The 22,300-nt window shown below is 39.8% G+C and overlaps 1 protein-coding gene across 1 annotated transcript in view; it reads left to right on the top strand.

The window, feature by feature from the left end:
• Nucleotides 1-21,342, top strand: part of LOC126481492 (chromosome-associated kinesin KIF4A) — a 295,063-nt gene extending 273,721 nt beyond the window's left edge. Inside the window, exons 17-19 of the mRNA XM_050105274.1 lie at nt 3,117-3,293; nt 11,491-11,567; nt 21,163-21,342. Of these exons, the coding sequence (XP_049961231.1) occupies nt 3,117-3,293; nt 11,491-11,567; nt 21,163-21,244 (336 nt within the window). The 3' untranslated portion in view covers nt 21,245-21,342. The remainder of the gene's footprint in view (nt 1-3,116; nt 3,294-11,490; nt 11,568-21,162) is intronic.
• The last annotated feature ends 958 nt before the right edge of the window (nt 21,343-22,300 follow it).

The following is a 22,300-nucleotide window of genomic DNA, read 5'->3' as shown; positions in this document are numbered from 1 at the left end:
TGTCATACCCATACCCAAACCTGATAAGGACAAACACTTTCTCTCTGGCTACCATCCCATATCTCTTACCAGCTGTGTTTGCAGGGTTATGGAACGTATGATTTATGGCTCGAGTCTAACCATTCACTAACCACTGCACAGTGTGGATTTCGAGCACGCTGTTCTGCAGTTGACCATCTCATCACTTTGTCCACCCATGTCAAGAATTGTTTTCTGCAGAAATCCCAGACTGTGGCAGTGTTTTTCATGATTCGGAAAAGGCATAAGACGGCTGCTGGAGAACTGGTATCCTCCATACTCTTTACACATGGGGCTTCTGTGTCTGCCTGCCCTGTTTCCTTGGGAAGTATGTAAAGGATCGAGTTTTCAATGTGCATGTGGGGTCTGCCTTGTCGGACACCTTTATCCAGGAAAACGGTGTGCCTCAGGGTTCTGTCCTGAGCCTAATCCTTTTTGGTATTACTATTAACACTATAATGACCTGTCTCCCGCCAGGCAACTCTGGTTCCCTTTTTGTTGACGATTTTGTCATGTATTGCAGGTCTCCACAGACCAGTCTCATTGAGTGGCATCTTCAGCGATGTCTCAATCGTCTTTACTTCAAGGAGCAGTGACAATGGCTTCCCTTTTTCCACTGACAAAACCACCTTGTGAATTTCTGGTGGCGCAATCTGTTTCTCCCACAATCTTTACTTCTGGGGCCTGTTGTCTTCCATTCATTGGAACTATGAAATTTCTGGGTCTCTCTTGGTCCTCCCATGTGTCTTACCTGACAGCCGTTATGCGGTCCCTCAGTGTCCTGTGTGTTCTCAATGGCATTTTCACAGGTACAGATCGAACAACACTCCTCAGCTTGTACCGGTCCCTTGTCCGTTCGAAACTAGACTATGGGTGCTTTGTTTATGCACCTGCACATCCATCCCTCTTACGCCGTTGTCTCAACAGTATCCACCATTGTGGCATCCATTTGACCACGGACACCTTTTACACCAGCCCGGTTGAGAGTCTGTATGCTGAAGCTGCTGAACTACCACTGTCCTACCGCAATGACTTTTTCCTCAGTAGGTACGCATGCTATTTGTCTGCCATGCATGGCCACTCATCCTATGCCTCCTTCTTCGATGAGTCCTTTGCTCTTCTCTGTTACCTCGTGGAGTCCACTTTCGGCTTTTGCTCCAGCAGCTTAATGTCACACTACCTGCAACTTTCCCTGTGGATGTGAAAATCCTTCACCACTTCGGCTTTGTGTGGTGGCCTGTATTCACCTTGGCTTTCATTTGCTTCCTAAGGACACTACTCCAGCCTCTTTCTACCACCTTCATTTTCAGGACATTCACATAGAACTTTGCTATAGTACCTTTATGTACACTGCTGGCTCTCGGACTGACCATGGTTTCAGGTGTACCTTCATCATTGGCGCTGATGTTTTCTGGTATCGGCACGCTGCTCAATATTTACAGCAGAGCTCTTCACCCTGTATCAGGCCTTGGAGTACACCCGGCGACACAGGCTTTTCAAGTGGGTTTTAAGAGAGAGGGTAAGGAGCCATTCCAATCCCGGGAGCGGAAAGACTTACCTTAGGGGGAAAAAAGAACAGGTACACATGCGCCGCCCCCCCCCCCCCCCCCCCCACACACACTACAAATGTCTGCTTGTATCTGTATATGTGCAGATGGGTATGTGTGTGTGTGCGCGAGTGTATACCTGTCCTTTTTTCCCCCTAAGGTAAGTCTTTCCGCTCCCAGGATTGGAATGGCTCCTTACCCTCTCCCTTAAAACCCACATCTTTTCGTCTTGCCTTCTCCTTCCCTCTTTCCTAATGAAGCAACCGTTGGTTGCGAAAGCTTGAATTTTGTGTGTGTGTGTGTGTGTGTGTGTGTGTGTGTGTGTGTGTGTGTGTGTGTCTATCAACATGCCAACACTTTGTAACACTTAGGAATCCAGAGCTCGTACTGTTACATGGCTAAAGGCTGAAATTCTGAAATTGAAATTGTAAATTTATAAAGCTTTAACTTTAAGTTAAAGATGACAGTAATAACTTTTTAAAAGAATGTCACTGTAGTGTACAAAGTTTCTTCAAACAGTATGAAAGTCATTGAAAAGGGCATAATCTAAAACAAGGTCATGATATACATACATACATGCTTGTGCACACAAAATGCAGTTATGGAGTGATTAGAACCAACGTGGAACATTGTCAAGACATAGAAGTCTTATTCTGTCAGTTTTTTTTTAAATCTGTTGGTTAACTTTCCTGTACAGTGGATCAAATCTAACTGGCATAGTAGAGCCAACTTCTAACAGTAGTTGGTAGATTTAAAATATCAAGTTAGTGATCTGATGGAGTTGTTGGAGACATGAGCATCACTTGGATCTGTTAGTGCTTTTGCCAGAGAAAAACTGCACATCTGTATTGTGGAGCTCTGGTAAAGTGCAAGACAGGCAGAGAATAGTTATGTATCACACAGATGGTGAATTCGAACAAGCTTTCTACGCTGGTGTGAATTGCTTGAGACACTGATAGTTTCTAGGGCACCCATAACGTGATCGAATCATCTTAAGCCTCCTGTGCAGCTTGTGTTCTGGAGCCCTGTGCTTTGTATCTGACATGACTACCTGTGTATTGCCATGCCAAAAAGCAGTGGTATATTGAATGTTTTCAGATCAATCACAGTTTTCTGAAATTTGACAATTTCAATCAATAAGTAATTGTAGTTTCAGTGGGTGTCATGCTAAGCCTAAGTATATATGTTCAGTGCAGTAATGGTACTACATTAACGTAATGGGGGGAGGGGTAGGATTAAGTCACTCTGAGCGATTTTCAAGAATGGATATGCCCGCACCCACAATGAAAGATCTTTCATAAGAATTGTATACTTATTAAATTATTTTTAGAAAAGTTTGAGAGTGGTCCTAACTATTGTAAAAAAATTAATTAATTAAAATCCTTTAGTACATTGTTCCCAATTGTCTGATTGCATTTATCTGCCCACAAAAATAGGCACTACAAGGTAATTATTTACAGAAGTAAGTGTTTTATAAAACTCTCATGATGTGATGTAATTACTGTTATTTATTATTTTACATACTCATAAAAATGTTTACTGAATTTTTAGACACACAGGAAGGAACAGTTAGAAATAACCTCAAAGAAGGAAAGCGTTGGTGAGAGCCATGTGAAATGCCAGTGTCGAGGAAAATGTGCGAGCAAACATTGTCGCTGCAAAAAGGCAGGTGACAGTTGTTCTGAAGACTGCAAGTGTGATTCCGGTGTCTGTGTTAATCGTGACCAGGTTGGTATTTTTCTCATAAAGAGTGTAAAATTAATTAACATTTACATGAAATCTCCCTCTCCCTTGAACAAAACAATTGTTGAAATTTCTGCAGTCATTCCAAACTTGCTACAACTATGATTGGCAAGGAACAAAATAAATAATCTTTAGGAGAAAAATGCTGCTGTTACATCTGGGGTTGGGGCTAGATTAGATGGTAAAATACATAAACACAATCAAATGACTTATATTTGTGCCAAATCCTCATAGTTTTCATAATTGAAAAGCTGATTAGTTATAGATTCAGTGACATATTAGTCAGTATTCAGTAAAATGCAGTGATTGAAATTCCGCAGAACTTTCAATAGTGGTAGTGGATAGAGTACTATGGTATGAATTTAAGATCACCATTTTGCTCGCTTAGACAACTTTGTTGTGTCGTCAGTGGTTGATCAGCCATGAATTAGTTTCCCTTCCTAGAGCAAGTATTAATAGAAATTGTTGATATTTAAGATATTTTTGGTAATACTTAGTGTTTACTGCCCTTGTACTTAAGTTTTAAATTATAGATTTTATTCCTTTTCCAATCTAGTAGGTTGGCCCTTTCAACGGCATTGGGAAGCCAGTTTCCCACTTTTAAAAACTGGCAGGTAGTACACAAGTCTTAATGGATCTAGGTTGTAGTAGTTACGCAGACATACATACATGCACAGGATAGAGTAGGGTTGCCAGATAAAGAGAAAAAAGGTGTTCCCTCCATATTTTAATGACTGCTCTCTCTCCAAATGATTTTGGTACATTACAGTTGCACACACCCATGGGCATTGGCGACATTAATACTTGTTCTTTGAGAGTCACATTAATACAAGAGACATTTTCCAGTAAACAACTAAATGAAAACCTAAAATTACACAAATACTAAATACATAATTACTAGGATTTTGTACATTAAAAGAGCAAAACATTACCTTCTGGTATTTAATTATACTACATAGGAGTAAATCCTGATATATTTTATATTCCACATTTGTTCAGTTGAATTTTGTTGATAATCTGGCATTTTTTATTGTATTGCCATTCATTAATTTAGAAAAAGCTTCACAAGACTGACTACCATAATTTAACACTACTTAGTTCTGCTTTGATTTTGTCTACTGAGCACCTGTTTCTTGTATAATTCCACTTTTTTCTCACAAGTGGAAAAACACTCTCCACGGAGACATTGGATCCTTTGTCTCTGAAAGAAAAAGGAAAAAAAAACCTAATAACTTTAAATAAGTCTGGAACATTGTGATCAGGTACTGTTGAAAAAAAAAACTGCCGTATTGATAAGGCACAACATTTCTTGCTTACATTTTCTGATATAGTATCACTACAACTGCTGAACTTTCCATACAGGTCATCAACACACATGATTACTAAGATGAAGTATTTCCACAGCATTCTCAAAATATTGAAAGCAAATTTCCTTTAGTAGATCAAATGCTTCTAAAGATGCATACTTATTATTTTCAGTAAAATCAAACTTCTCCAAAATGCTTCAGTGTAGAAGTGTAAAAACTGGTGAAATCTGTAGGTATTTAATTTTGCAATGATACAGACAGCCTGTTCATGAGTTCCTTTGCCTTGCTGCTATAGAAGTTATGTTTTTATGGATTTTTGTGGTGAGAAGTTTCAGTTGTTTGTATATTTCGAAAATACTTAAATCACATCTTTCCAGAGTTTTAGTACTATTTCCAATTGGCTTCCAACATTCGTAATGAAATGTAAGTAAATTTCAGGCAAAACTAATTGCTCAGAATAGTCATTAATGAAAATTGTTGACAATAATTAGGACAATCATCAGTGTTCTGCAAGTAGCTTTTAACTGCATCCTAATTGTGCAGCAGTCTAGTTATAGCAGGAGTCAATGAAAGCCATCTGGTGTAAATGCAACATAGAATGTCAGCCAATTCCAAATTCACAAATTTAAAAAATGATTTCAGTTTGTCTCCTCACTGAATGTTAGTAGGTCTCCTCCTCCAAAACTAACATTTGCTATGATGATACCTGATGTACACCCAGTTATGAAGCTTTGGCATATCAAATCGGGTATTGCTACAGAAATTTCATCAGCATTCTCGACAAAATTGAGTTGGGGCAGTCGTTTAAGGACATTTCAAAATTTTTAAAAAGTCTTTAACATTCACGGGAGCTAGCACATTTTTCACAAGCACCTCTGTCTTCGTACATCATTTTTCAGTTTTGAAGCAATTGTTAAGTTGGTGAAAATATGGGGTAATGGTTTATTCCCACAGTCAAGGCTCAGGTAGCTTAAATTATGCTTTGCAGTGTGATAAACTAAACCCAGTTCACATGCTACATCATCATCTCATTCAATTTTGTTATTAAAGTTTACAAAATAGTTACAGAATTTAGATTGTCTGTACTTGAATTTTCAGTTTTATGCTATTAATACAGAAATGTCGTTAGAGATCACTGTCCACCGTGAACAAGGCTAAAATCCTTTCTGCACACCATGCAGTATGCTGTATTTTTATTCCCCCCTTCCAGTTTGTATCTTTATTCCCCCCTTCCAGTTTTACCCATGAAAATAACTTTCCCCATTTCTTCAAATACATCTACTGATGATGAGATTTTACTTTCTTCTTTGGAGGAGTCTTTAAAACATTGTTTTCACTATCACTCATTTGTTATTACCACATGTTAAAGACTATAACTTGATCCAGCCTTAATCAACTACAGGTTGTCTCCATCTGCTAAAAAGATAAAACATAGTAGTCAATAGTAATCAACTGAAAAATCTGTCAATACAAAGAATACTAATAATAATCAAAAAGTAAAGCAGATTGTCCGTGCGCTCATTGCCGCAGAATAATGCTGCGTTTCGTTGTACTTTCACAGATGTTCTTCTGGTGACTTCCACACAGCCGCCGCCCCCACCCCCACCCCCAATGGTAGGGCAGAGCTCTGGGAATGTAGGGGTGTTTATATGTCACCAGACATCCAGCTCTTGTGTGTACTGAAGGCATTGCTTGAACTTCTTCAGCCTCCGATGCTGGCAGTGACGATACTGCTTCCTCTTGTGGTGCCGAGACTGTGCCATCCATGTCCAGTAGTGTGGAAGGTGACACGTTTTGTTCAGCGTGTACATCCTCTTCGGTCGGTAACATATGTGCAGGTTTGACGTGTTCCAATGATACCACTTGGGTCTTCGCATTTTGATCTATATGCATGGTATGTTCATCCCGAGAGGGAACTCTGTAGGGCCCAGAATATGGGGGTTGAAGTGTTGACTTGACAGCGTCTGTCCATAGCATCACATGTATACGTGACTGTAGACCTTTGTGCACGAATGTAGTTACTGCCCCATGTCTCGAGACAGCAGCTAGGTGAAGTCTGACAATATGCTCACTCGCAGTGCATTAGGCAATTCAGTCTGTTGTGGCCCAGTTTGATCAGTGGAAGAATTCTGTCAGCAGTCTTAAGGGTTCACCGTAAACCAGTACTGCAGTGGATGCTCCTAAATCTGCTTTTAATGTTGTACGAAGGCTCAACAAAACCAGTGACAAATCTGATGACCAAGTCTGCATGTGGCACATTTAAGTGGGTTTTAACATTCTATGCCAGCATTCCACCATTCCATTGCTTGTTGGGTGGTAAGCCGTGGCATGATGATGGTGAAAACCACAGAGGGTAACCAATTCTGAGAACAGCGTCGATTCGAATTGACGCCACTGGTTTGTGGTGACATGTAAAGTGCAGCCGAAACGTGTGATCCACGACGAAAGAAGTACCCCTGCCACCATTTCCACAGAAATGTCCGATAATGGAACTGCCTCCACTGCAGTAAGGAGGTAACGGTACCCTCCCGACAGCAACAGAGGTCCCACGATGTCCAGGTGCACATGTGTGATACATAGGATTGTAAGTGAGATGTTTCCTACCACTTTGTGCATGTGTCTTCCACCCTTGGCCCCCTGACAGTCTAAGCACATTTTTGCGCAGCTACGGCCGGCCTTCCTGATATTTGGCCACATGAATCTGTCCGTCATCAGTTGGACACTAGCATTTATTTTCGGATGAGCCAACCCATGGATGCTGTCAAATAATTGCCATCACAATTTCTTAGGTACAAAAGGTCTCGATTTTCCTTGTGGTAAATCACACCAGCCTCGCAAACTCTGCCACAGGCGTAACCTGGATGTACTGTCGTAACGGAATTCCGCAAGTTGTTGGTCTGTCTCTTGCGCAGCAGCTAACTCACTTGTAGTCAATAGCCTGAGAAATTGATTCCAACAGAGACAGGAAATCTGTCACGACGTTCGCAGCTCCTTTTATATGCTGCAGGTCTGTTGTGATTTGTGTGATGAATTAAAGTTGTCTAAATTGTCATGGTGAACAGCCATCCTTGTTCCTACTGAAGAGAAAGTAATTGGCTTGTAGTCTGTGAAAACCTTGAATGGCTTGGCTTGCACTTGTGGCCGCAAATGTCTGACAGCTTCATAAATTTCCAGCAATTCCCTATAATAAATGCTACATTTAACTTATGACGATGTGAACTTACGGGAGAAGCGGCCCAGAGGCTGCTAGTGGCCTTCGACATGCTGATGTGGAATTGTGCCAGTGGTTTGCTGGCTGGCATCTGCAACTATTGCCAGTTGTGCCTGAGGAACCAGGTGTGCCAACATGATTGCCTGACATAGACGCCCCTTGGTCTTATTGAATGCCGTCAGCACCTCTGGTGTCCATTGCAAGGGTCGTTTGCCCACTGCATCCTTGCCGGCTAGTGCTGATGTCAAAGGTGCCTGGATGATTGCCCCATTCGGCAGATGTTGTCTGTAGAAATTAACTCCTCCAAGGAACCAGTGTAGTTGGTGATAATTGAAGGGGGGAGGCATCGCTTCGATAATGGCAAGTTCATCTTGCAGTGGACAGATGCTGGCTGCTGTCATAGTATCCCAAGAATGGCACCTGATGTCATCGAAGTAAACACTTTGATTCATTGACCGAAATGCCATCTGCATCAGTGCGTTGGTAAACGGTCTTTAGATGCAGTTCGTGCAATTTCTCAGATGCCGAAAAGACAAGGATATCATAGACATATACAAAGCAGTACGGTAAACTTCTTACTACTTCGCCAAGAAACTTTTGTCAAGTTTGTGCCACATTTTTCAAACCAAAATGCATAGGGAGGTATTCAAATAAACCGAATGGCATCATGACTGGCGTCTTCGGTGTATCAACAGGTGCTACCAGTATCTGGTGATATGCTTTCTGGCAGTCAGTGACACACAAAGTGGTAATGCCTGCCAGCGCGGGCGTAAAATCCCTAATATGTGGTATCGGATAGCGATCAGGAATAGTACGGATATTGAGTGTCTCCACGTGGTCTCCAGGTCCTGTCTTTCTTCTCCACTAGATGACGTGGTGATGACCACGGGCTGTCAGTTCTACGAACGACTCCCGAGCAAAAGAGTTCTTCGAATTCTGCCTTTCACTGCGGTGAAACGATAAGGAACTATGTGCCGCGGGCGCTGAGATACTGGTTGACCAGGTGTAGTCCTGATGTGATGGACCGTTTTGTGCTTAACTGTCTGCGCACATGGCACAGATTCGCAGTTTGGTGCATGTGGCGTTGCCTGTCATCGAACGTAGGCAGAGAACCTCATCCTAGGGTGCCTTTAATGCTCTGCTTACCCCGGCAGATGCTCGATGAGCTGATATTTCCTCCAACCGCATAATGAAACAAGAATTCTGCACCCAATATTACATTTGACATATCAGCAATCATGTAAGTCCATGGTAAACGATCTTGGAAACAGAGATGTACGTCTATCTGGCATTTTCCATAAGTCACATTGAAGTCTGGTTTGCTGCTGTGAGCCTTGGTTGAGATGGACGAAGCTTCACATCGCAACTTCTAACAGAAAAAATGCACTGACGTCTGGCCTGAGTCGATTAGATAAGCATGGCCATATTTAGCATCTGTTACAAAAAATCGGTGGGACAGCGAAGGTAAAGAAAAAGGACTACTCGCCAGTAGTTTCCTGTCAACGCTCTCACCTCGCAGTGGTAGGTGCTGATGTTCGTACTCACAACCGGTGGCAGCTATCACCAGCTGCTGTTGCCATTTGGGTGAGTGCAGGGTGACGTGCATCGCATTGTCTTGTTTCCGAGGTGACAGTGGGACCAGCAGATATTGTTTTTAGACACATTGCTATCTTCCTTGCTCTTCTTTTACGGGGTTGCTTTACCTCCGAGCAATGTCAATACCTGTCACTGCATGTTGTCAGTGTGTTTTCGTAGCTCACTCAATTGTTGAGTAACATATGTTTGTTGGCATTGGCACTGTATTGCTGCAGCTTCCTGAACATCTGTACTGCTGCATTCGAACGTCACAGACGACGTACACCCTGCATCTAATGAGGCATAGACTTTGTCAGCATGTGAGAGCAACAGCGAAAATCGCGCACCTCAGAAAGCACCACAACTGTTCTAACTGCCTCTGGCAACTGTGCGCGCCATACATGTTGCAGCGTCGTATCTGGCAACTTGATGTCGTCGCCTAAGCTTCAGAGGTGCCACCAAAATTCCGAAGGTGACTTATCTCCTCTCTTTTTCACCATGTAGTGCTTGTTGGATATGTTGTTGCACTCGCCGATGTAGTCATTCAAAGAGAACTGTTTAAAATGCGTACACTTCTGCATGGTGGGCGGGCGAAGTATTATATCTGCACTGTTTGTTGCTGTTTTACTGCCAAATGCACTAACAGCAATCATAAATTTGCTTTCTTCGTGTAGACTGCTATGGTACTGGAAAGTCAGATCAATCATTGCAAGACATAATTCCGGTTTCTCAGGAATGAACTGTGGTCGACGTATCTTCATCTTGCTAGTGTTATCTGCCTAACAACCGTTTCTTGATGCAATAGATAAGTTTCCTGGTTTTCAGTGTCACATCATAAATCTTCAATGTGTTTCAATAAAGCGTCTCACCAATCTGTAGTACTCTGTGCATCACCCAGACACGCCGACTCTGCAGTAGACGATACTGAACAGTGCTGCATTTGCTCGTCTAAAACGGAATTCAGTATACGGGGTCACCACTTTAGCCAACTACAGCTTATCTCCATCTGCTAAAGAGATACAACATAGTAGTCAGGCAAAAACTTTTTATTTACTAAAGCTCGAACACCAGTCAACTGAAAAGTCTAAGTCAGTAGAAAAATTACTAATAACAATCAAAAAATAAACCAGATTGTCCGTGCAGTTGATGCCATAGAATAATGCTGCATTTCATTGTGCATTCGCAGATGTTCTTCTGGCGACTCCCACAAGCAGTTTGCTTGAACTCAATGCAAGTTGTGTGCACAGAGTACAAACAATGTCAATCGTGATGAGAAGGCTTACACTCTACAAGCAAGTACCAGAAAGATGCTACTTTTGAACCATTCTTAGTTTGCTTTGCTTACAGTTGTTGCCAACATTGATACAAAATAAGAGTCTCTGACCAGAGATAGTCACATTCCAAGCTAAAAATATCTTCTCTTCTATGGGCCATGTTAAACCTGGCAATTTTTCCCAACAGAAAGTTATCAGAACTTAAACAGAAAATTAGTGACTCCAGTTAAAGAAAAAAATGGAGGGGCAAAATTAAAACCAAAAACAAAGGAATCCATTAATAATTGATTATCTGGCAACTCTAGGATAGACTAATGTGAAGAACTGCAGCAAACCAGTCTTCAGACTGTAGACAGCAGCAGCAGCTTTCATTGTGTCAAAGTGCTTTTTGAAAGTCATTGAAAAGCCTGCAAATTGCTCTCATCTATTTATTAATTTATTTATTTATAGTAATAAACTTCCAGAGTTTCTGGCTTTCAGTGTGTTGCACTTGTATTACAAAATTTATTTTGCTTCAAGAACTATGTCTGCACTTTTCATGCGTACAATTTTTTGATGTGACCGGATCCTGAATGTTTCTGGGACATGCTTACAATTACAGTGAATTGCCAGCTGCGAAGTTGATTGGTCACAATATAGGTTTTATATGTATTAGTTGCCTGAAATAGTTTCATATTTCTAAATGTGAGCCTAAATGAAGAAGAAACTGCACGAATGATTACGTAATATTCTTTGCATAGATTTAAAATTGTTTATGTGTAACAGATATTATAAGTCTAAGAATTTATTTGACTTTATTTTTGTTCTTATTATAGCCAAGGAGGTTACTTTTTGACTTCTCCAACTCTTCAGATGAGAAGGATGAAACTGTGAGCAGTGGAAAGAGGTCACGGTAAGTGAAACGATCTTATCTTGTTATATCAATGAGAAGTCACAAATGCAACACTGATAAAAAGAATGAGCCACCAAAAATAAAACATTGACCGTTAGACAGTCTTATACAGGGTACAGCAGAATCGACTAAGCAGTTTTAAGGAGCAATAAAAAGTAAATCTGCATGTATAGAGAAAAAGTTTTTTTTTTTTTTTTTTCTAAATTAGTACAATACACCATTTTACTTTCATTTAGTTTTGAAAATAATGTCCTCAAGATGGCGGCCATTAGCATCAATACATTGTTGTAGATGATCCCTGAAGTTTCAAGCAGCTCTTGCACACACATTGCGGGGTATGGCATTCACTTCATCAGTAATCCGCTCTTTTAACTCCGGTAGGATGTGAGGGCGGCTTTTGAAAAACCTTTTCCTTCAGATATCCCCAAGGAAAGTAGTCACAAATGCTCAAATCTGGTGACTGCACAGGCCACTCGAGATCACCCCTCAGAGATGAGGCGTTCCGGAAACATTTCTCTTAAAACATCAAGTGAAATTCAAGATGTGTCGGCAGTAGCTCCATCCTGTTGGAACCACAAGTCCTCTAGTCCATGTTCCTCAACAATCTCGTCCATTCTGGGTTGCAGAAAATTTTGCGACATTCAAAAAGCAGGAGATCCCAGGTTCGAGTCCCGGTCGGGGCACACATTTTCATTTGTCCCCATTGACGTATGTCAACACCTGTAAGCAGCTAATGTTCATTTCATTGTAATTTCATTCTAATGAGCTGCATGGTCACCAATGGTATCTGTTCTTTCGTACATGTCCGAAAGGACAGATACCATCTTAGTATATTGAAAACTAACGTGTGGAATTCACTGTCTTGGTCACTCCTTCTCCAAAAACGTAAGGGCCTGTCATGCCAGATTGTGATATGGCACACCACACTGTCACTTTAGCAGATTGTTGCGGCCTTTCATGAATAATTCAGGGGTTATTTTCAGCTTAGTAGTGAAAGTTTTGCTTATTCACGCACCCACTAAGATGAAAATGTGCCTCATCGCTACTGAAGAAAGCTGCATTCAGAGCGATCTGAGCAAGCATTTTCTCACACAGATTTTGATAGTTGGTGTAATCTGCTGGGTGTAATTCTTGAGAAATCATTATTTTGAAAGGATGGCACTTCAAATCGCATTGCAGAATCCTTCTCAAACTGCAGTCTGAAATCCCCAATGCAACAGCATATCGTTGAACAGAATGTTGTGGTGATTGCTGAACTGCTGTTCTCTCCTGCTGCACATTTTCTGGCATTCTGATGGATCTGCGTCGGACATGTGTATCTATTGTTAGTGTGCTACCAGTTTCCTCTAACTGCCGTACCCAGGACCGAATTGTGTTTGCATTGTTGTATGGAATGTTGAACTGTCACCGAAAAGCTCATTGTGTAGCGATCACAGATCTTCTGTTTTCATAATAAGTGTGAATGGCAAAATCACAATGTGCACCGGTCCAGACCATGTTGGCTACTGAAATGGGGTCAACGACTAAACAAAGGCAGACCACATGCAACTGCCTACTCCCACCACAGCGCCAGCGGTAATCAATAGAAACTGCTTAGTCGGTTCTGTCACACCCTGTAGTTAGTGATGATTGCTAAGCATTTGAACTATTAGTTGTCCTGTAGGGGCATCTGAAGTGTGTGTATATTCATATTTAATCAGGAACACTTCCTAACAAAAATTAATGTATTTGAATGCAGTGAAGTAACATGTTCAGATGTGTAATATTTTCTAGATCTTTATGCTGTGTTACATTAGAGTAAAATCTCCAATGTTCTGTGATCATCTCCATCATCATTGTCAGGATCAGCTAACTCTCGTAATGATTTTGATGGACTGACTGACGGCAAGAGATATTGCAAATTGCATGATCCCTTAAACAAAGATTATTCTTAAGTGGACAGTGCATCTCTTGTATACACTTATTCCTTCATACATGGCTACTTCTTATAAAATAGGGAGGGTCCTAAGCAGATGAGGCATAAGATCTATTTTATGACCACCCAAGAAGATAAATACTGTGCTCTGTTCAGGACAATCTTGGTCTCAGCATGTGGGAGTATTGAACATAATATGCTTTGTATAACATTTGCTTTCTTTTCAGTGACTAATTTTTGCATCATACTAGGCTTCTTAATATTTTTTTCATTCTGCCTACTGTGTTCTGTTACACTCCCCAGGCACTAGAAACTTTTCACTTTCTTTAGTACTTGCCTTCTAATACAACCATTGCTACTCCATCTTTTTGCTCATTCTCACAGTCACTTTACACTTCTTTGCATTAAATTTCTATCATTATTTTTCCAAGACTTGCTCCCACACACTTAGCCTTTTCCATACCTCTCCTCAATTTCCATCCACCATTGCTTTCATATTTTCATCTCTCTATCACACTTTCACTCCTACAATTATCTTATGTGTCACGGTGATGGAAAGTAATGGGTATAATCCACTCACTTGCCTAAAAGCATTTTTCTGTTCTAACAAGTCTGTCTTGTCTACTACAACTTCTACACAACTCAAACTTCTGTGATACATTTCCTTTAACCTTCTCGTAGTCAGTCGTCAAATAATGTTTCTCATAAAGGTTTCCCAGATGTAAAAGATTTTCACATAACTGTTGGTTAAAGATGGAGAAGTAGTATTTGAAGTAGACTCCATCATATCTTTCTAACGTGGTTAACAAGAAGATACTATAGTTTGTGTAAAGAGGCAGATAGACAATCTTATACAGGGTGTCCAGAAAAGGACTCCCTGGTTTCAAAATTAAATATCTCGAAAACAAAGATTGATAGAGGAATGCAGTAAACGGTATGTTTATTGTGAAAGCTGTAAGAAGTTTATACAGCAGTTTGAAATAATAGTTACAAAAGCTGCTAACAGATGGTGCTGTAATCGCCATACGTAATGCTTAGTATAAATAGTGATCCGAAGCCCAGACCGATCCGTTCCACTATTGAAACATGAAAGGAGGTTAGCGTACCGAAGGAAAAGATTAAAACCATGTACTCCATTGAAAACGCGTTTTTCTGGTGCTAGAGTACCACAGGTTAGAAGAGAGTCCTACGGCAACAAGGCGAAGTTTTCAAGTATGATTTAATGTTCCAAAAGGACCGATGCGAAAACCATTCGTACGCTCTTTGCAAAATTTCAACGAACAGGCAGCGTAACTGATGATCTAGTGAGGCATGTTGGCCGCAAGCAAACCGCAGTTACGCCTGAAAATATCGCCACAGTTTCTGGAATTATTCAGCGAAATCCAATGTCATCCGTCCATAAAAATGCATCTGAGACTGGTTTGAAGCGTTCCAGCATGCAGAAAATACTGAGAAAGAGTCTACACATGTTTCCATTCAAAATTCAAACGCACCAGGCCATACCCGTACGAGCTGTGCAACAAAGGGTTGCCTTTGCTAATCACATGCTCACAATGATTGATAGTGAAGGATTTGATTTTGGCTGCGTCTGGTTTACAGATGAAGCACACTTCCACCTGAATGGGTACGTGAATAAGCAGAACTGGCGATTTTCATAAACGGCTTTATATGGGGACTATAATTTATAGTCTGTATAGATCATAAACTCTGAACATTCCTCGAATTTTTTTCTTCTTAATTCTTCAGTTATTGAGTCAGTGGTGTAGTCAATGTGTCGACAAGAGCCGTTTATGATGATGAAACAAGCAGATTTCCTCCTGAAGAACAGACCATCACATCAAACTTAATCAAAGTTGAAATTAAAGGAGTAGCAGTAGAAAATAGTCAATATGCGTATTTCTCTGGCAACATTACAAATTTGCAGGTATATCAGCTCTCCATTTAGAGGAACATTATTGAGGTAACTAGTCCAACATCAGCAAACAATGCCATAACAGTGTATCTGTCTTCATAGAAACAGATAAAATGTACATCATAATCATCATCAGTATATATAGATTCCAATGTTATCAGATAATTTTAGAATTTCTCATTCAGTTTCTTTGGAGGCCATATAAATTTCTCTTTTTAGGTAACATATTTTATTTGTATAATCATCGTTGAATGAGTCTGGTTGCTTGCAGATTGCTGTATAGAAATGCTGTCTTAACATCAAAAGTTTTACTTGGATTTTAGTCTGATCCTTACTCTTGTTCAAGACCTCTTGCAATATGCAATGACAGGTTAAAGGTTTTGCATTCTTTAGAAGTCCTACGAGACTTGGTTTCCAATCTTATTAAGGGTTTGTATTCATGAGACATGGTTCTAGACCATGTTTTGTCTTTAAGGCATCTGAAATAGAAATGTCTTCTGTTTCCACTATCATGCCAAAGCTTGTGTTAATAATGCATTGCACTGGATACATGTCATAGTCTGCAAATCTGATGGGTGGCCTAAAGTTTTGTCAACTTGCATAGTTTTCGTGGTAATCAAATGATATGTTGCAGTCTTTAAAGACATCACAGGGTGTATCATCAGGTACCTGGTTTCCATGTGGATGCTGAATTTAATTCTTCTTTTCTTTAACTATAGTAATGTCTTCTACTACTAGTACTACTACTCCTCTCACATAGCCACTGCCTCTGGGTGCTTGTGTGAGTGCATCTTTCCTATTTCTGAAATATTTCCTATTTCTGAAATATTTCCTATTTCTGAAATATTTTCAGCATTCTCTATTATTGTGCTTGTCTGCGGCTCATCGCATCCTGTCTGCAGCTCATCGCATCGTATGTGTTGAGCAGTAATCTGTGCTGTAAATATTGTTGTTATTCTATCTTTGACTTGGCTATTGTTTGACTTCCTGCTGTAATATTTATAACTGAAAAAAATTCAATGCACGTCTTCAGTTGTTGAATCTGATTTTTTGCAACAATGTTTCTGATTGTTTAAGCATTTGACAAGCTGATGTGCAGTTTGCTATTTTACCGGTTATGTTTCTGCTGACATTCTAATCTACGAAGACCTGCACCTCAAGACCTTGCTCAGTCCAAGAATACATATTGTTCAGTTTCTCCTAATGGTTTAACCTCCTGTCCAGTTGCTACTGAGCACAACTTCTTTGATTCTAATATTAAGTGTAGTTTGAATCACCAATAGATTCAACTGACATTTCTTTGATGTTCCTCTGCTAAATGTTCCCTTTGTGAATGGAGAATTCAATGATAATAGACAAAATTTTCTGTTGATGAACTTAAAATCAGCTAACTGATTTTTTTCTGGCTGTACTTTGACAAGCGACAAAATAATTCTGTGAATTTCATTTACAGACATTAACTTGCCAGCTGACTCCCACGTGGGGAGCAGCATGTGTTATTACACCTCTTCCAGTATTCTGGCAGATATGTCCGCCTCAAATTGAATTTGCCCAGTGGATTAACGAGGGCCTATGTGCCAGATAGTGTGGATGTGATTTTTTGGTGGTTTCCTACATCTGACGAGGTGAATACTGGACTGTTACCCATATCCTGCTTCAGTTACATGATTCTCAAACATTTGAAAAAATATTCACACACTTTTACATTGATAATGCTACATGTAGACAGTTGGGGTGCATGTATTCCACCGTGCGGGGAGGGGGGAGGTGGAAATGGGATGGAGACAAGAAGGGCATCCTGCCACCTCTTAAACTAACAATGCCAAATCCAAAATTAATCTCACCAAACCTGTGCAGATATGGGACAAAAGCGAACGAAAAGGGAAAAGAATTTGCTATTTGACATTACTTTGGACTATTTGCTGATTTACAATGCATTAATGACCTGTGCATGTGCTCCTTTATAAAAGATGACAAATAGTTACGTATCCAATTTTCTACTTCCATGTATCTTGCACATAACCCCCCCACCCCCACCCCCCCACCCCCCCGCCGTGAACCATGGACCTTGCCGTTGGTGGGGAGGCTTGCGTGCATCAACGATACAGATACCCGTACCGTAGGTGCAACCACAATGGAGGGGTATCTTTTGAGAGGCCAGACAAACGTGTGGTTCCTGAAGGGGGGCAGCAGCCTTTTCAGTAGTTGCAGGGGCAACAGTCTGGATGATTGACTGATCTGGCCTTGTAACATTAACCAAAACGGCCATGCTGTTGGGGTACTGCGAAGGGCTGAAAGCAAGGGGAAACTACAGCCGTAATTTATCCCGAGGGCATGCAGCTTTACTGTATGGTTAAATGATGATGGTGTCCTCTTGGATAAAACATTCCGGAGGTAAAATAGTCCTCCATTCGGATCTCTGGGCGGGGACTACTCAAGAGGACGTCGTTATCAGGAGAAAGAAAACTGGCATTCTACAGATCGAAGCGTGGAATGTCAGATCCCTTAATCGAGCAGGTAGGTTAGAAAATTTAAAAAGGGAAATGGATAGGTTAAAGTTAGATATAGTGGGAATTAGTGAAGTTCGGTGGCAGGAGGAACAAGACTTTTGGTCAGGTGATTACCGGGTTATAAATACAAAATCAAATATGGGTAATGCAGGAGTAGGTTTAATAATGGATAAAAAAATAGGAGTATGGGTAAGCTACTACAAACAGCATAGTGAACGTATTATAGTGGCCAAGATAGACACAAAGCCCATGCTTACTACAGTAATACAAGTTTATATGCCAACTAGCTCTGCACATGACGAATAAATTGAAGAAATGTATGATGAGATAAAAGAAATTATTCAGGTAGTGAAGGGAGACCAAAATTTAATAGTCATGGGTGACAGGAATTCGGTAGTAGGAAAAGGGAGAGAAGGAAACATAGTAGGTGAATTTGGATTGGGGCTAAGAAATGAAAGAGGAAGCCGTCTGTTAGAATTTTGCACAGAGCATAACTTAATCATAGCTAACACTTGGTTCAAGAATCATAAAAGAAGGTTGTATACATGGAAGAATCCTGTAGATACTAAAAGGTATCAGATAGATTATATAATAGTGAGACAGAGATTTAGGAACCAGGTTTTAAATTGTAAGACATTTCCAGGGGCAGATGTGGACTCTGACCACAATGTATTGGTTATGAACTGTAGATTAAAACTGAAGAAATTGTAAAAAGGTGGGAATTTAAGGAGATGGGACCTGGATAAACTGACTAAACCAGAGGTTGTTCAGAGTTTCAGGGAGAGCATAAGGGAACAATTGACAGGAATTGGGGAAAGAAATACAGTAGAAGACGAATGGGTAGCTCTGAGGGATGAAGTAGTGAAGGCAGCAGACGATCAAATAGGTAAAAAGACGAGGACTAGTAGAAATCCTTGGGTAACAGAAGAAATATTGAATTTAAGTGATGAAAGGAGAAAATATAAAAATGCAGTAAACGAAGCAGGCAAAAGGGAATACAAACGTCTCAAAAATGAGATCGACAGGAAGTGCAAAATGGCTAAGCAGGGATGGCTAGAGGACAAATGTAAGGATGTGGAAGCTTATCTCACTAGGGGTAAGATAGATACAGCCTACAGGAAAATTAAAGAGACCTTTGGAGAAAAGAGAGCCACTTGTATGAATATCAAGAGCTCAGATGGAAACCCAGTTCTAAGCAAAGAGGGGAAAGCAGAAAGGTGGAAGGAGTATATAGAGGGTCTATACAAGGGCAATGTACTTGAGGACAATATTATGGAAATGGAAGAGGATGTAGATGAAGATGAAATGGGAGATATGATACTGCATGAAGAGTTTGACAGAGCACTGAAAGACCTGAGTCAAAACAAGGCCCCGGGAGTAGACAACATTCCATTAGAACTACTGACGGCCTTGGGAGAGCAAGTCCTGACAAAACTCTACCATCTTGTGACCAAGATGTATGAGACAGGCAAAATTCCCTCAGACTTCAAGAAGAATATAATAATTCCAATCCCAAAGAAAGCAGGTGTTGACAGATGTGAAAATTACCGAACTATCAGTTTAATAAGTCACAGCTGCAAGATACTAACGCAAATTCTTTACAGGCGAATGTAAAAACTGGTAGAAGTTGACCTCGGGGAAGATCAGTTTGGATTCCGTAGAAATGATGGAACACGTGGGACAATACTGACCCTATAACTTATCTTAGAAGAAAGATTAAGGAAAGGCAAACCTACGTTTCTAGCATTTGTAGACTTAGAGAAAGCTTTTGACAATGTTGACTGGAATACTCTCTTTCAAATTCTAAAGGTGGCAGGGGTAAAACACAGGGAGCGAAAGGCTATTTACAATTTGTACAGAAAGCAGATGGCAGTTATGAGAGTCGAGGGGCATGAAAGGGAAGCAGTGGTTGTGAAGGGAGCGAGACAGGGTTGTAGCCTCTCCCCGATGTTATTCAATCTGTATATTGAGCAAGCAGTGAAGGAAACAAAGGAAAAATTTGGAGTAGGTATTAAAATCCAGGGAGAAGAAATAAAAACTTTGAGGTTCGCCGATGACATTGTAATTCTGTCAGAGACAGCAAAGGACTTGGAAGAGCAGTTGAACGGAATGGATAGTGTCTTGAAAGGAGGGTATAAGATGAACGTCAACAAAAGCATAACAAGGATAATGGAAGTTAGTCGAATTAAGTTGGGTGATGCTGAGGGAATTAGATTAGGAAATGAGACACTTAAAGTAGTAAATGAGTTTTGCTATTTGGGGAGCAAAATAACTGATGATGGTCGAAGTAGAGAACATATAAAATGAAGACTGGCAATGGCAAGGAAAGCGTTTCTGAAGAAGAGAAATTTGTTAACATCGAGTATTGATTTAAGTGTCAGGAAGTCGTTTCTGAAAGTATTTGTATGGAGTGTAGCCATGTATGGAAGTGAAACATGGACAATAAATAGTTTGGACAAGAAGAGAATAGAAGCTTTCGAAATGTGGTGCTACAGAAGAATGTTGAAGATCAGGTGGGTAGATCACGTAACTAATGAGGAGGTATTGAATAGGATTGGGGAGAAGAGGAGTTTGTGGCACAACTTGACTAGAAGAAGGGATCAGTTGGTAGGACATGTCCTGAGGCATCAAGGGATCACAAATTTAGCATTGGAGGGCAGCGTGGAGGGTAAAAATCATAGAGGGAGACCAAGAGATGAATACACTAAGCAGATTCAGAAGGATGTAGGTTGCAGTAGGTACTGGGAGATGAAGGAGCTTGCACAGGATAGATTAGCATGGAGAGCTGCATCAAACCATTCTTAGGACTGAAGACCACAACAACAACAACCACCACCTATATAAAGATTCAGATGTTCACAAGCTAATTCATTTGCGGAGTTATTTATGCAGTGGACTCTGCTGACTTCAAAGATGAGTAACCATTTTAGCAATGTTTCAGAGAGTGCAGTTGAATAGACAACTTTTTCACGCAACGTGCTTAACATGAATGACCAAGTCTCTGCTTAAAGAGTAATTATTACAAGAATACATGAAAAACTGTAGATGTAGATGAACATTGTGCACAACATATAACAAAATATGAATAAAGAAAAACAATTATAACTCTCAACAGATCTGCTGTCTAAGATTCCAGAAAAATACAAAGAAATAACAAATTAACAGTGGTTTATTTCTACCTTTCTGCTCATTTGGAACAATGTATGAAATTTAAACAAGTTGGTTGCAGTTATAATGTATAATTTCAATATGTTTCAGGTTATCGTCAGATGATGAGATAAGCTCGGAAGCAAAAAAGAGGAAGAGTGTGAGATTTTTTTCCTCTTTGACACAGGAATAAGTGTGTTCATACTGGACTTTTTACATTTGTATATAAATTCTTTAATCTTACTTTTTGTAGCTGTAAAATAATGACTGAATACCACGCTTGTACATGAACTGCCTTATTTTACCTTTTTTATCTTTTTATGTGTCCTACAAGTACAAACAGTGTGATGTGTGGAACACAGAAATAAAATGATGGAAGGGTTGGAGATGAACAACATCTATGATGTAGGAATGTTGGGATTCGTAGTAGAGTTTTACACGTGTATAGGGCAATTTAAATTATCTTAATACTGTAACATAATGACCATCACTGACTGAAAGCAATTTTTGTAAATAAATTATTTTATATTTTGTATGTGATGCAACAAAATTTCTTTTATAAAACTTGACAATTTTTGTTTTGTTATAATCTGTCACAAAAGATGAAACATTTTATAATATTGAAAGGTTGTTTCTATCAATGATCTCCTGCTTTTGCTACACTGAAATTTCAAATTTTTATAAACCATATTTTGTTGTAAATAACAGCTTATATGTATAAAATAAAAATAATTTATGCTGAATGCAGAATATTTAAAATGTTTTATTAAAAAATAGTATTTTCACCGAGAAAACGCGAATTAGATACGATTGCATGATGACAGATTCCTGCTTCATAAGCTATCAATCACTTAGCGTTCACAGATACGCTCTACTCCACATTCTCATTTCCGTATGCACCTGGAGATAATTTTAACTGCAACTATTTCCAAGCTTCTCTTGCAGAATACATCTTGTTAAATGATATAACAGAGTCTTTTCTTAGAAACTGTTGGTCCTGAATGCATCAGTTATTTGTTGACTTGGTAATAGTTCACAGTACTCTAGCATTATAGCATACCTATGAAATTGAGAGTGAAACTTATTTGAACTTTTATATAAGTTAATCCAATAACAGTTAATGCCAGCATCACTGATGCGTCAAGACTAAATACAGATTTTGTGAAGGAAGATCAGGGAGTCCTTTAATATTTTATAAAACTGAGAAAAGTGTGTCATTTAAAAGTTTTGAATACTTGAATATAGTAGT

The sequence above is a fragment of the Schistocerca serialis genome, chromosome 5, assembly GCF_023864345.2.
Source record: "Schistocerca serialis cubense isolate TAMUIC-IGC-003099 chromosome 5, iqSchSeri2.2, whole genome shotgun sequence".
Taxonomy (NCBI): Eukaryota; Metazoa; Arthropoda; class Insecta; order Orthoptera; family Acrididae; genus Schistocerca; species Schistocerca serialis.
Note: the sequence above shows the minus strand (reverse complement) of the source record. Positions and strands in the feature narration are given on the sequence as shown.